General features: G+C 36.7%; 1 protein-coding gene and 1 long non-coding RNA gene across 2 annotated transcripts; both read left to right on the top strand.

The window, feature by feature from the left end:
• Positions 1–4,490: 4,490 nt before the first annotated feature.
• On the top strand, positions 4,491–5,626 carry LOC111839998 (uncharacterized). The gene is made up of 3 exons (XR_011992497.1): positions 4,491–4,768; positions 4,896–5,026; positions 5,477–5,626. It is a non-coding gene; the product is annotated as an uncharacterized lncRNA (long non-coding RNA).
• A 4,647-nt stretch (positions 5,627–10,273) lies between these two features.
• On the top strand, positions 10,274–12,957 carry LOC111833182 (uncharacterized). The gene is made up of 6 exons (XM_072714932.1): positions 10,274–10,466; positions 10,775–10,906; positions 11,507–11,659; positions 12,231–12,359; positions 12,466–12,597; positions 12,932–12,957. The coding sequence occupies exons 1-6, from the start codon at positions 10,377–10,379 to the stop codon at positions 12,938–12,940; spliced, it is 645 nt and encodes a 214-aa protein (XP_072571033.1). The 5' UTR covers positions 10,274–10,376; the 3' UTR covers positions 12,941–12,957.
• Positions 12,958–13,448: the final 491 nt, after the last annotated feature.

The following is a 13,448-nucleotide window of genomic DNA, read 5'->3' on the forward strand; positions in this document are numbered from 1 at the left end:
CAGACGAATATAGAGTTATATTGAAAACTGTTCTGGCTCTCCCAAGCTTTATCATGGCAGTGGGTGGGTGCTTCTCTTCATTAGTCTGGAGTCCAATAATAAAGTGCATCCATCTGTAATAAAAACTGTCTCACATGGCTCCGGGGGGTGAATAAAGGCCTCCTGTAGCGAGTTAATGCTTCTTGTAAGAAAAATATCCATATTTAAAATGTAATAATCACTTTAATCTTTAAGCTGTTCTGGGCGGATGACGCTGAGAAGTGACAAATGCGGACGCGCAGCGGAGAGACCAAAACAAAACAATGCTCGCGAATTACAAGTACAAAACAAGGAGGATTTCGATATAAGCCAAGAGGAGACTGGATTTCCTTTGCTAAAGTAAGGAGACTTTGCTTCCTTTGCCTCCTGTAAGCAAGTACAAGCTAGATTGAAGTGATTACTATGGATTACTATGGATTACTATTTTAATATGGATATTCTGTTTACAAAAACACATAGATTCGCTATAGGAGGCCTTTATTCACCCCATGGAGCTGTGCGAGACACTTTTTAGTATAGATGGATGCGCTTTATTGGATTTGTTTTGGACTGATGAAGAGAAACACCCACCCATTGCCATAATAAAGCTTGTGAGAGCCAGAACAATTTTCATTATAACTCCAATTGGATTCGTCTGAAAGAAGGAAGTCATATACAACTAAGATGCCTGGAGGGTCAGTAAATAATGGGCTAATTTTTATTTTTGGTTGAACAGGCAGCCATGTGTATTTGGCAAGACATTTTAAGAGGGTCATGAACTGAATGACTCCTAACTGAATTCAAGGTCTACTAATAATGCATATAATATTTAAATAACTAATGCATTATAATGGTTTTCTATGGAGAAAAAAAAACACTTAATAACAATGCATGTTGTATTTATACTCTGGGCCAAACATAGAATGCATCATCAGTAAGGTACATTGAATTGGGTCTTTTAATATCACTATCTCAATACATTAGTTACTCACTACAAACCTGGCGGTCAATGGCAGGAAGCTATATATATATATTTTTTTTTTTTTACCTTCAGGTGGCCATTCCGAAAAAAACATTCAACATGCAATCGAATCAACCTTGACAAATCAAATTTGAGAACAAAAACTTTTTCATAAATGAAGTTATTAATTACCTCAGGCTCAGTTTGAGGTTGTGACTCCCTCAGATTTTTTATATCATTAAGAAGACCAGGAATCTCTGTAACAAGATTTTGACACAGTGTTTTCCTTGTTATAACAGTGCACCTTGAAAAGCAACCACATTTTAATAATAATTTTCTGAAATTAAATGTCTACCATCTATTGCACTTGTTTGTTTTATAACATTTGGTGGATTATAAATGAACTTGTAATAAATGTAAATACCTGCAAGAAGTGACTCAAAGGATCTATGTGCATTCATTTGTCTCCTGCAGTTTTCAAGCTCCTCTTTGAGCTGTTTGTTGTCATCCTGAAGCTCCTTCATTCTTCTCTGCATGTCATTTATTGATTCATTTACAGGTGCCTTTAAAGATGCATAAGTAATACACATATTTACAGTTTTTGAATACAGGGTTTTCCAAAAGCAATGTCTGTCCTATGAAAATTGGCTTCTTTGCACTTCATTTTAATTTGTATTCATTATTTTGGTCTATGTATTGCTTCACAATTCACGTTTCAGACCATATGGTGCAAATGCAAAAATGGCACCAAAACATTCATTTTCATTTACTTAATTTTCTCTTTTTTCAATTTTGCTTCTGCTAAATTGTGACTTTATAAACGATCATTTGAATACATAAAACAATATAAAATAAATCGAAACGATTTTCTTTTGTTCCATTTTTTTTATCTTACAATTTGTGCTGTGAGTTGTACCATTAGTACATTGGTGTGGCCGCAAACTGTTCATCAAATGCTTAAGTAAGGGATAATGTACAGGCAGCCGGTAGTTATCGCAGAAATAAGCCCCGACAGTGTGATCAGGACCCGACGCGAAACGATATAGTACCACGTGACTAACATTCAAACGGTAGTAAGACAATTTATGTTTCTAGTATGCCAAGTAAGAGCTTGATTAGCTGGTTCAGGTCTTATTGGGGTTAGAGCTCAACTCTGCAGGACACTCCAACCCTCCAAGGACCGAGTTGGGGCACCCTTGCCCAAATGTTTCTGGAACTCATAATAGTAGCATTTTATACTTGCCTGTTTTCTCAGACCTCTGTTTAATTAATTGCTCCATCAAATGCTGTCCAGGTTTTGATTCAGTTTTCCTTACTTTTGCTGGCTAAAGAAAAAAAAGTAAAAATATATAATCGAAATATTAAACAAAATCCTAAATACTAATTATGTCACTGTGTGGAACAAATGTTGTTTAAAAATATTCACATTATTTTTCACAAGACACAGGGCAAGTTTTAATGTGTTTGGTTTCTGATGTCATTCGCTTCCAGTTATTTTGCATGTACAAAAACAGTCCATTAAGCTGCTTTATACTGCAATGCTTTCACATTGCAAAATATGGTGGATAGCCTATAGTGGACCAGCAAAATGAGTGTACTTACCAGGCCTGAGCTAACAGGAATTTCATTCACGTCATCTGTCAGTTTTTTTGGCTTTACAATTCTTCTTTTGCCAGACATATCAGCACAAGGTTTAATCCTCCCAATTAATCTGTCTCTTTCTTTGAGAAGATTTTCATTCAGGCATGACTCTATAATATTAAAAATACATATCAACAATAGGGATGACATATCTTATCATGGTTTTGTATCATTAATATAAATTAAGTTACAACAATGTTAAAGTATCAATCAAGAACTGGAATAGACAATCTATGTGGATGACACTTGTCATAAAATTACATTTACAGTACTTACATTTAAGTACAAAAGGAGACAAAATAGATTTCTTCAGCAGCACATTTTTATTCATTTAACTGATAAATACAATGTAATATATAGTAAATGCTCAGTATAAAGATTCCATAGTGAAAACATGCTATCCCTTAGTAAAAAGTACTTAATACTTTAAGTTCATGTTATTAAGTATGCTTGAGTATAAGTATAAGTATAGCAAGTTTACTACGGACCATGTACTTGTAACTTACTAGAAAGTATACCAATTTAATACTTCTTCGGACTAAATTGGAACATTTTTAAGTTTATAAAAGTATACTTTATAATGTCATTTTAATTTTACAAAGGTATACTTTCAAGTATACAAGTACTCTCGTCTATATATACTACTAGTGTACGAGGTATATACTTCTAGTCCACATTTTAGTTTAAGTGTATTAAAAATATACCACAGATACACTTTTCTATATACTGCCATTGTACTAGTTATATACTTCTAGTCCACATTTTTAGTTTATTGAAGTACATTTGAAGTATACTTTTATGAAGTTACAATTACTAAAACTGAAAAATATATATTTTTGCTATTTTACTAGTTGTTACACTTTAAGTATACTTGTAAGTTTGTTTGGCATATTACTTGTAGCATACCATTTATATACTTGAAGAAGTATACTTATATACTTCTTAAAGTATTCTTAAATTTAACTCATACTGTATGTACACTAGACTGCATTGTATTTACAAAATCACAAGACAGAACGTTGAGAACAAGTTTGATATATTTATATAACATTTTTCAACATACATATGCATTTCAAAAACAAAAAGCCTCAATGAAATCAAGTCCTTCTTTGCTGAGGAAATGAAAGGAAGAAGTGCACATTTGCATGTAAAAATGTAAACATAATAGTCTCTCCAAGATCAAGCCCTTCTTTGTAAAAAATGGTAAGGAAAAAGTGCATTTGCTTGTAAAAATGTAAACAAAAACTGAGAACTGAAGTTGTTACTTATCAAAAAAAAAAAAAGGTAAAAGAAAACTGCACATACATCTTTGGATCCAAAAATAAATAACTCGATAGAAACAAAAACGCTACTTTTATGACTTCTTTTCAGTCACTTGCTTGGCGTAGCTTATATTGTTGCATTTCTTTCTTATGATTCGTCTTATATCTTGCATGGTGATGTCAGGGAACTTCGCCTGGGCATGGACTGTGAAAACACACATACAAAACAAAACATTACTTCAATGTTATTTTTATTCACCATCCACAATTAACACACATGCCAAAGAGACATGAAGGATGGTTTATCAGGTACATTTCTGTACTTAAATGCAATCAGCAAAAACCGCTAAAGAGTACGGTGGCCCTGAAGGGCAAAACACAACGACATTTCCAAAAACACAACGACGTTTCAAAAAACACAACGACATTTAAAAAAACACAAAACACAACGACATTTCCAAAAACACGACGACATTACAGAAAACACAACGACATTTTCAAAAACACAACGACATTTCAAAAAACACAACGACATTTCCAAAAACACAACGACATTTCAAAAAACGGAAAGGGTAGGACCAAACTTCTTGTTCGTGATTGGACAGTATCCTTGGAGTGACATGGGTACTGTCCAATCACGAACATGAAGTGTGGTCCTACCCTTTTCCTGATTGCGATTGGACCCTACCCATGTCACTCACGACTGTTCATTTCTTGTTTGTACTTTGTTTTTGTGCGAGTGTTAGCGGAGATAAATAGATTATGTATTGTCCGTATTGTGGGAAGAGGTTTCAGTCACTGCCAAGATTCTGCGACGAGTATGGGAAATCACTGACCTTCTTAAAGGAAAGTGGACATGAAGAGGACACCACTGGCCCAACTTCAGGTCGATCAAACGTTAAACTGTATAGGTTTTTACTTAGATTTATGTTTCCGCCGATAAGCTGCTTCTTCTTCAATTAAACCTCATAAAACGTATATCGCAAAAATACAACACACTCTTTTCTCTGTAGCTGCGGCAGCAGCTCTGAATATGCCATCCCTCAAAACCTTCCTTGAGTACAGGAATATGAAGTCGAAGGAGAGGCTAAATTTCTCTTGCCATAAGAAAAGTATTAAGAAGAAGGAGCAGAAAAAAGTACAGGTAAGCAGCGTAGCGCTATTAGCTGTAGTTATTTTACATTCGTGCGGATGCCCTTGTTATATGCACATTATATACAATTAAATAGAACACAAATAGATACTGGTTTCTCACTGAGCCCTAACACCTTCCATACTATAGCCACCTCATAATATCAGTTAATAAAAAGTCAAAAGATAAATACAATAATGATTCATCTACACATTTCCTAAGTACCAACAAAGCAATAATGTTTGTTAAAATATAAGTATGGATAGGAGAATAGCTTTATCATGATGTCCATATGATTTAATTGGGGTGATCCGTCAAATTGGGACAGAACCAGGTTCAGTCCCCTGCAAACCCACCCCCCAGAACCGCCCCTGTAAGTATTGTACACTTCAGGTTATTAGCACTGCACAATATTTTATGTATGAGTTATGTACCGATTGACACCTGATTTTCTTTGTACAGACAAATATTGGAGTCATGCGCCTTCAAGATGATGACGAAGAGTGCACTGGATTGCAGCTATTGACCCATTCTCTGTTCCGCAGTCTGTTCGCAGTCTCATGGGAATGACGCCAACACTAGCAATACAGTTAATAAAGTTGTCTTTTATTACTTCTGGGTTGTTGTTCGTTGGCCCACATTTTAGCCACATGATTCTGCGGGAGAACCCATCTATACACCCAGATATAGCAAAACCAAACGGTTTAAATTTATCATAACCGTCTACGTGCCATAAGTAATTTGCGCCCATAGAATGGTACATGCGCCTAATAAATCTACGTATCCGTGCAAAGGTTCCACGTGGGTTCAGTTCACGAAGCATCTGCATTACAGTCTCCCTCTTAACACAGAGACCATGTTTCATCTTTAAAGTCATCCACATAGTTCTATATCCAAACATCTGTCCAGGTCCACGCAGCTCCGATAAAATAGCCCTTCTAATATCAGTTTCTGAGGAGTACCCGCTCCGTCTATTCAGTCCAAATTGTCTAAGACGTGTTTGAGTTCTTCAATCGCAATCAGGAAAAGGGTAGGACCACACTTCGTGTTCGTGATTGGACAGTACCCATGTCACTCCAAGGATACTGTCCAATCACGAACAAGAAGTTTAGTCCTACCCTTTCCGTTTTCTGAAATGTCGTTGTGTTTTTTGAAATGTCGTTGTGTTTTCTGTAATGTCGTTGTGTTTTTGGAAATGTCGTTGTGTTTTTTGAAATGTCGTTGTGTTTTTGGAAATGTCGTTGTGTTTTCTGTAATGTCGTTGTGTTTTTTGAAATGTCGTGTTTTTGGAAATGTCGTTGTGTTTTCTGTAATGTCGTTGTGTTTTTTGAAATGTCGTTGTGTTTTGCCCTTCAGGGCCACCGTAAAAGAGGGATTGCACATACATCACACCCCAATCCGCTAGACTGAATACGACAGAGTGGTAACTGAGGGGCAAAACAATGAGCAACCTGCCGGTGGTGACATCACGTGCGAACCCTCTATAATTTATGACAACTGAAAACATTATGTATTGTTTACCATCATAAAGAAGCATTAGTATTAGTTGTTTTTTTTAGAATCATTTTATTTGTAGTACTGATAGTGTATGTGAGTGTATGTCATTATAATTGTATGTCTTTCCATATTAAAAGTGACAGTAATTGAATCAATATAATCTCCAACATTACACTACATGGAACATTACAGTCATTTGCAAATTATAAAAGAAGGGGGAAAACAATATGTATGGATTTATTTTAGAATGAGTTTTGTCTTAAATTAAATGCACTCACCAAGTATAGCATCAAGCTTTGTGTGATCCAGTTGTGGCTTTGACTCCACATCTTTGTGAGCCCCTGACTGCCTCCCAGTCAAACTTGAACTGGCCAGTGTTTCTCTACCGTAGATGAGCACCGCAAGATCCCCAATGTACAATGCTGAACTTGACGTCCACAGAGACTTCAGCTTTCGTCTTGGGACTTGTACATCATAGCCTGGCACAAGAGCCACCTGCAAAGCATTTGAATGTTACTCTCCTAATAATGTTTAAACAATTACATACAGTATTCCTTGCAAATCTACTGTATCTATTCATCTGTGCAGTGAATATGCATAGGCCTATAGTATACAGACTAACTCCATAACATGAGAAATCTGGGGGCGTCATCATACCATTTCTTAATCCATCATTATTATGATGAATATATACTTTCTTTCTAGCTTATGCATACAATCAAAAGATGTAGAGGGAAACTATCACAAACCTTTCCCCACATGGATAAATAACATACAGTATCCATGCATTTTGAGGTATTTACCATATCATCAGGGTCAGACAACACATGAAGAGAGGTGGGTGCAGAAACTGGTGGGTCTACAGATGGTGTAGGTGTTGACCCGGTGGATGCAGGAGTTGAGATCAGAACTGTGATTTTTTCAATGATATCTTTCAGCTGTGTCACTACTGCTGGAAGCTCTGTAAAGGGAATGAAAATAAGGGGATAAAAGCTTTGTATCATTACTGTGCTTTGAGACCATTTTAAAACATTACATTAGTCATTTGTGTTGTGAAGAGCATGGGTGGAGGTGGAGCTGATTAAGGATGAACAGGAAGTAGGTGGTCATTTCTTTTGTATTTGGGAAGATTTTTAAATAATTATATTTATCTGTTTCTATTCAGATGAAGGAAGGTTTTGAGGGATGGCATATTCAGATAATTGATTATTGTCAGCCTACCACCTTGTCACATTGACAAAGAAAATAAAACGAATTAATGTTCTGGATTTCTGGATCTCGTGCAGTTTATTGTGCCTGACTTGCATACCTCTCATGGCATCTAGTATTACTTTTACATGGTCTTTTTTCAGGGTCTTGATTTCCCTCTGAAGCTCTTTCAGTTTCTGCTGTGCCGCACTCCAGTTTCTGGGCAGCTGCTCCTCATCCGATGACTCCTCATTTGAGTTAGTTAACTACACCAAAACACATGAAATCAAAGAATCATCCTTCTCTGTGGCGGCAAAATTCACACCTCAATTATTGCATCAACTCAAAGTACCACAATTAAAAATATTCAAATATTTTACCTCTGAAGAAGCTTTGTTTGCCAGCTGCTTCTTCAGCTCTTCTATCATTTGGTTTGCTGACTCTTTTTCTGTACAGGTTGCTCTTTTTGTCTTCTGTCAAAATTATAATTCAGTTTTGTATTTTTATAACAGCCATATGTAATAACATCCATGTTAATGATGATTTAGTAATAGTTACAGAATCAACTGCATCATTGATGGATCATACCTAGATTCAGAAGTGTGCAAAAAATCAAAACAAAAATCATTTAACTATGGACTTGGCCAATTATTAAATGTATTTAATTATCTGCTGTTACTAATCAGGCCTAAAGAGACTCAGAGGGTCTTAGCATTTTAAAAAATTTATGTAATTGATAACAAGACATTATTCTTTAATGAAGGATTTACAAAAAAAGGAATAACTAAGATTCACAGATTTATCTAACAGTGGGTAAAAACAGGATAGGCACTACTGTTTTAAACAAGAGCATTTCTATACAGGTTTTATGCACATTAGGAATGATAAAGAAATGTCACTTCTGTTCTGAATTGCAATCGACTGGTGTCATACGGTGTTATTTATCCTGGCAACTACCTTTTTTGGTGGAACTTCATAATCCTTCTCTTCCACATCTTTCCACTTGCTGTTCGGCTTACTCTTCCTCTTGGGTGCTTCGTGCCAGATGTCTTCACCCTTTATGAATTCCTGTCTCTTCTTGCAGAGATCACTGTAGTTGTCTGTGTAAGAAATGTGATCAAATTAAAAGGTTGACGGTGGGATCTCATTTGAGATTATACATATATATATATATATATATATATATGTGTGTGTGTGTGTGTGTGTGTGTGTGTGTGTGTGTGTGTGTTAGGCTAGTCACGATACTGAAATTTCAAACTCAATACCGATACTAAGGATGAAGCTCCATACGCGATACTATTTTCGATACTATAGGCCAGTATAGGGGAAGAAAAAACAAGCACAGGAACTTTTTTTTTTTATAAAGTCAGAACACGACCAAAAAAATTAAAGGCCAAACAATACAATGGAAAAATAAACCTAATAAACAGAAAAAAGGCCATTAACATTGTAAAATAAATGAAATATCATCAACCTCTATTAGCTTGTGCAAAGATACAGTATACAGATATTCTTATGAGGATAAAGTTAGCACAATATATAAAAAACTTTAAACATAATATGCTCCAGTAACTGCCTACTGTAAGTTTAAGACATTGCAGTAGCACTTACTACTATGTAGCACATGGCAACCACATTACACTTTATGGTTTTTGGCAAGTTGTAATTTTTTTGCCAGAAACGCTAACATGTTAACATGTTCTTCTGTGAGTCTGGCCCTTCTCGGGGAGCAAATAAGGCCCAAAAATAAATAGATAAATAAATAAATGAATGAACAAATAAATGAAAGAATACATTCATATGTAAATAAATAAATAGATAAATAAATAAAAATAAAAGAATAAATAAATAATCTAATAAATGAAAGAAATGTATTTTAATGTTTCTGAGCCAAACTAAAAAAAAGCACTCCTGGCTTCGCATGGCGCAGCAGTGAAAATATATGCGCGTTGTGCAATTAGATAACTGTCAAAGGCGATGAGAGAAGCGAAGACAGCCATTCTTATATAGTTAACTTACTTCAACAGTATTGCCTGACAGTGCTTGACTTAAAATATTCATATTACGTCTGAACAACAACTTTACTCCCCTCTCGAAACTCTGCGTATACGTATAATTCGGAGTAATGGTCTTTCAAATGCTTCGCTAAATTTGCTATCAAGCTAACTGGAAAGCAATAAAATTCAACAACTTACCACCAAGCATTAAAACCTTTGCTGGGAAAAAGGCTGGACCGTCTGACTTTTTTATGCCTTTAATGTTCCACTTTACCTTCATCCACCCGTCTTCATCTTCGAGACTGGGGCACTGGGTGATTAATTTTGGACACTGTTGCTGGTCTTGAGTACTCATCCATGAAATCTTCCCAACTTCCACAGTCTTGTCCTTGAAATAATAAATGGCAAATGCCATTGTGGTATGTTAATGCTAAACTTAGGTTTTAAGTATGTTTTTTCCTCCTTCTTTTCTTGTTGAGAGCAGAACCGTTTTTTTTTTTTGAATACGACCGTTAACTGGCGGGTGGGCGCCAATTTGAAACTGGGCTCCCATTGGCTGCCAGGTAGGGCGGCCAGAACATGGGCGGGAAGTGCAATTAGCGACCACACAGTCTATGTGCGCGACACAGAGGCAGCAAGAGCGGGGAAGGAGCCTTCTGAATTAGCTCATCAGAGTTAACATGGCGAAACGTCGTGGACCTTACAAGAGGTATTTGGAGTGTCACACAGCAGAGATTCCAAGGACTACCAAGTACAGATGGAAAGTAAAAGTAAGTAACAGATAATGAATTAAGACTGATTAAGACTATGATTTCATGTTCGATATTGTATCGTATTGCAAGGAAAGCTGTGATTTACACCCCTAATATTTATAGTAAAATTTTAAGGAGAAATGTTGAATCTGGTTTTGTTTTTAAAGGCGATTGCTACCCATGCACTATGTACAGTCTCATTTGGAGGCATCTTCCCAAAAAATATTGGGATGATTTTATGTTATAAATGCACTCAGTATATCCATGAGAAATGAAATGACTTGAGTAATAATTCACATTTATATCTGAACACCCCACCTTTCCAGGACAGGGCAGAAATACAGGACAACACACAGCATCACACGAGTTGGCCTATTGCTTCCCACAGAGAAGTTAGAGATGATGTCAACAGTCGGAGCACCTCCACACCTAGGATTTTGGACACTGCCTTTCAACAGGTGACACAGTTTTAGTCTAAGTGGAATTGTTTTATGTCCAAGTTATTACAGGCATCATATCTTGAAATATGTCAGGACCTCTTCTGTTGCCAGGATACATCCCCCATGTATCTGGGTAACTTTCTTATCCTGCTTGATTCAATTTTGAGAATCTTCCCTAAACTGTGCTGTCAGCTGCCCAAGTAGGTCTAATCATTCACATGGCATATGCCACGTCACTGATTTATTCTTCTCCCATAACACTACAAGTAGTTGAGGTCTATCCTCCTGAGACCCCACCTATTCATTTATGTCCATTGTAGTGGACATTTTGTTTTTGCATTTATCTTTTCACTGATGTAAGGAAATATATTTATTCCTGTTGTACACTAAAGAGGACATGCTGTGAAATTAAAAATAAATATAAATTTGAAAAGATCTAAATTGTAAGATGTCTTATTTCCTCCAAAGACAAATAACCTACAATTGAAGGACACTTTTTTCCTTGGGTCTCAGGAGGCTAAAGCACTTTTAAGTTGTCTTATGATTTGGTGATTGGACTTGACAGAAAAGGAGTTAATTCATTCAATTGTTCATTGTCTTTCTCTTGTTAATCTGTAGAATACCAATTATGATGATGACATCAACACAGATGTTCACATGAGTAACACTTCGACCAATGACGAGGAAGAACTCAACAATTCCAGCAGTGAAGATGAACTCAATAATGAGAACTCTTCCACAACCAGCCTGTTGGATATGGACATTCAAGAGGTACACTTGTAATAACAGTTTTAGCCTCATTGGCATGTTTTGTTTTGGGGTGGGGCAATACACTAGGCCAACTTTGTTATCATGTAATACTCTTCAGAGGGCTTCAGTGACACCCTCACCAAAGTGTCAACAGTGCACACGTTTTACAGTACATGTAGTGAGAGGTTTGCTGTAGTAGTTGAGAGCATTCATAAGACATAATGGACAATTTAGCTTAATTGTGGTACATTTTGACCTATCCTATAGCCCAGGGGTAGCCAATCTTACCCGCAAAGGGCCGGTGTGTATGCTGGTTTTTGGGATAACCAGTAGGTAAGCTGTTCAAACCCAGGTGTGAGGACTCTTCAGCCAATCAGTCCTCTAGTTAGTAATCTAATTAGGGAGTTGCTGCGAAAACCCGCATACAGTACACAGAGACCCTTTGCGGATAAGATTGGCTACTCCTAACCCATGTGTAGACGAGTGACAACATTGTCAGCAAAAAGCAAAAACTACAGCAAACCGCCTGCACAATTTCAATCATTGTTTTATTAACTACATCTTTCATTCTCTTTCCTTTGTTCGCATGTAGAATTATAATAAAGATAACCAAATCAACACAGGAGAACACTGGAGTAACACTTCCAACAGTGAATATGAAGATGATGAAATCAACACTGAGAACCCTACCACAAGCCAGTTGGATGTGGACATTTCAGAGGTAAATGCACCATTCTATGTGGTAGTATATATACGTTTTCTTTGTGTAAATGTTTACTCTTTTAATTAATTACTTCAAGTAATCTTTTTCCCTTGTCAACCTGTAGAATGAGGAAGCCCTGTCACATTCTGAAGAGGACTTGATTGATGCTGCCAGTAATGAAGGTGAAAACCATGCTGACGATGAAGACGTGATGGAGGGTAATAGTGCTAGAGAAAAGGCACCCGAATTTCCAGTGGTATGTAGACAGTGGTTCAATAACACATTGCTAGTAATAATAAAATTACTAATAATATAATTTGCTAATTGCTAATAATATAAAAAAGGCACATTTTGATGTCAGCATTATGGTTTGGGCCAACTAAACCATCCATGTTTACATTGCTGACACCATTTGTTAAAGAAGCTTCATTATTAGAGACTGAAGGTATTGACTGGCAAGACAGACAAGGACACGGTCATGTTTCCAAAGTGTTTGTGCTGATCTGTAGCTCTGATTCTGTGGCTCGTCCATTGCTTCGCAACACTAAACAGTTCAATGGTTTTTACGGCTGTGATTTTTGCTTGCACAGAGGTGGTAAATCGTATCCATACGAACAACCTGAACCCCCACTTAGAAATGAGAGGGATCATTTCAGTCATGCAATGTCAGGTACAACTGATGAGCCAGTGTATGGAGTCAAAGGGCCATCTCCTTTAATGCAACTTCAACACTTCCAAATGATAAATGGCTTCATTCCTGAATATCAACACAATGTGTGCCTTGGAGTCACTCGGCAACTCTCTACACTGTGGTTTGATACAACAAACAGTGATTCCCCCTGGTACATCGGTAAAGAGATTGATGAAGTTGATAGGCGACTTGTAAAAATCAAACCACCTGTTGAGATTACTAGGACACCAAGGTCACTGACTGAAAGGAAGTTCTGGAAAGCTTCAGAGTGGCGAGCATTTCTCCTTTTCTATTCTCTACCTACATTGAAAGGCATACTCCCTGCAAGATTTTGGAACCATTTGTTCCTACTAGTGTTTGGCATATATACATTATTACAGGATACCATAAAGACTGAAAGCATCCTGATGGCAGAG

The sequence above is a fragment of the Paramormyrops kingsleyae genome, chromosome 8 (genome assembly GCF_048594095.1).
Source record: "Paramormyrops kingsleyae isolate MSU_618 chromosome 8, PKINGS_0.4, whole genome shotgun sequence".
NCBI classification, from domain to species: domain Eukaryota; kingdom Metazoa; phylum Chordata; class Actinopteri; order Osteoglossiformes; family Mormyridae; genus Paramormyrops; species Paramormyrops kingsleyae.

Coding starts and splice junctions, on each gene's coding strand:
- LOC111833182 (XM_072714932.1), top strand. CDS start 10,377: ATGGCGAAACGTCGTGGACCTTACAAGAGGTATTTGGAGTGTCACACA. Junction 10,467..10,774: donor AGTACAGATGGAAAGTAAAA/GTAAGTAACAGA, acceptor CCACCTTTCCAG/GACAGGGCAGAAATACAGGA. Junction 12,360..12,465: donor TGGATGTGGACATTTCAGAG/GTAAATGCACCA, acceptor GTCAACCTGTAG/AATGAGGAAGCCCTGTCACA.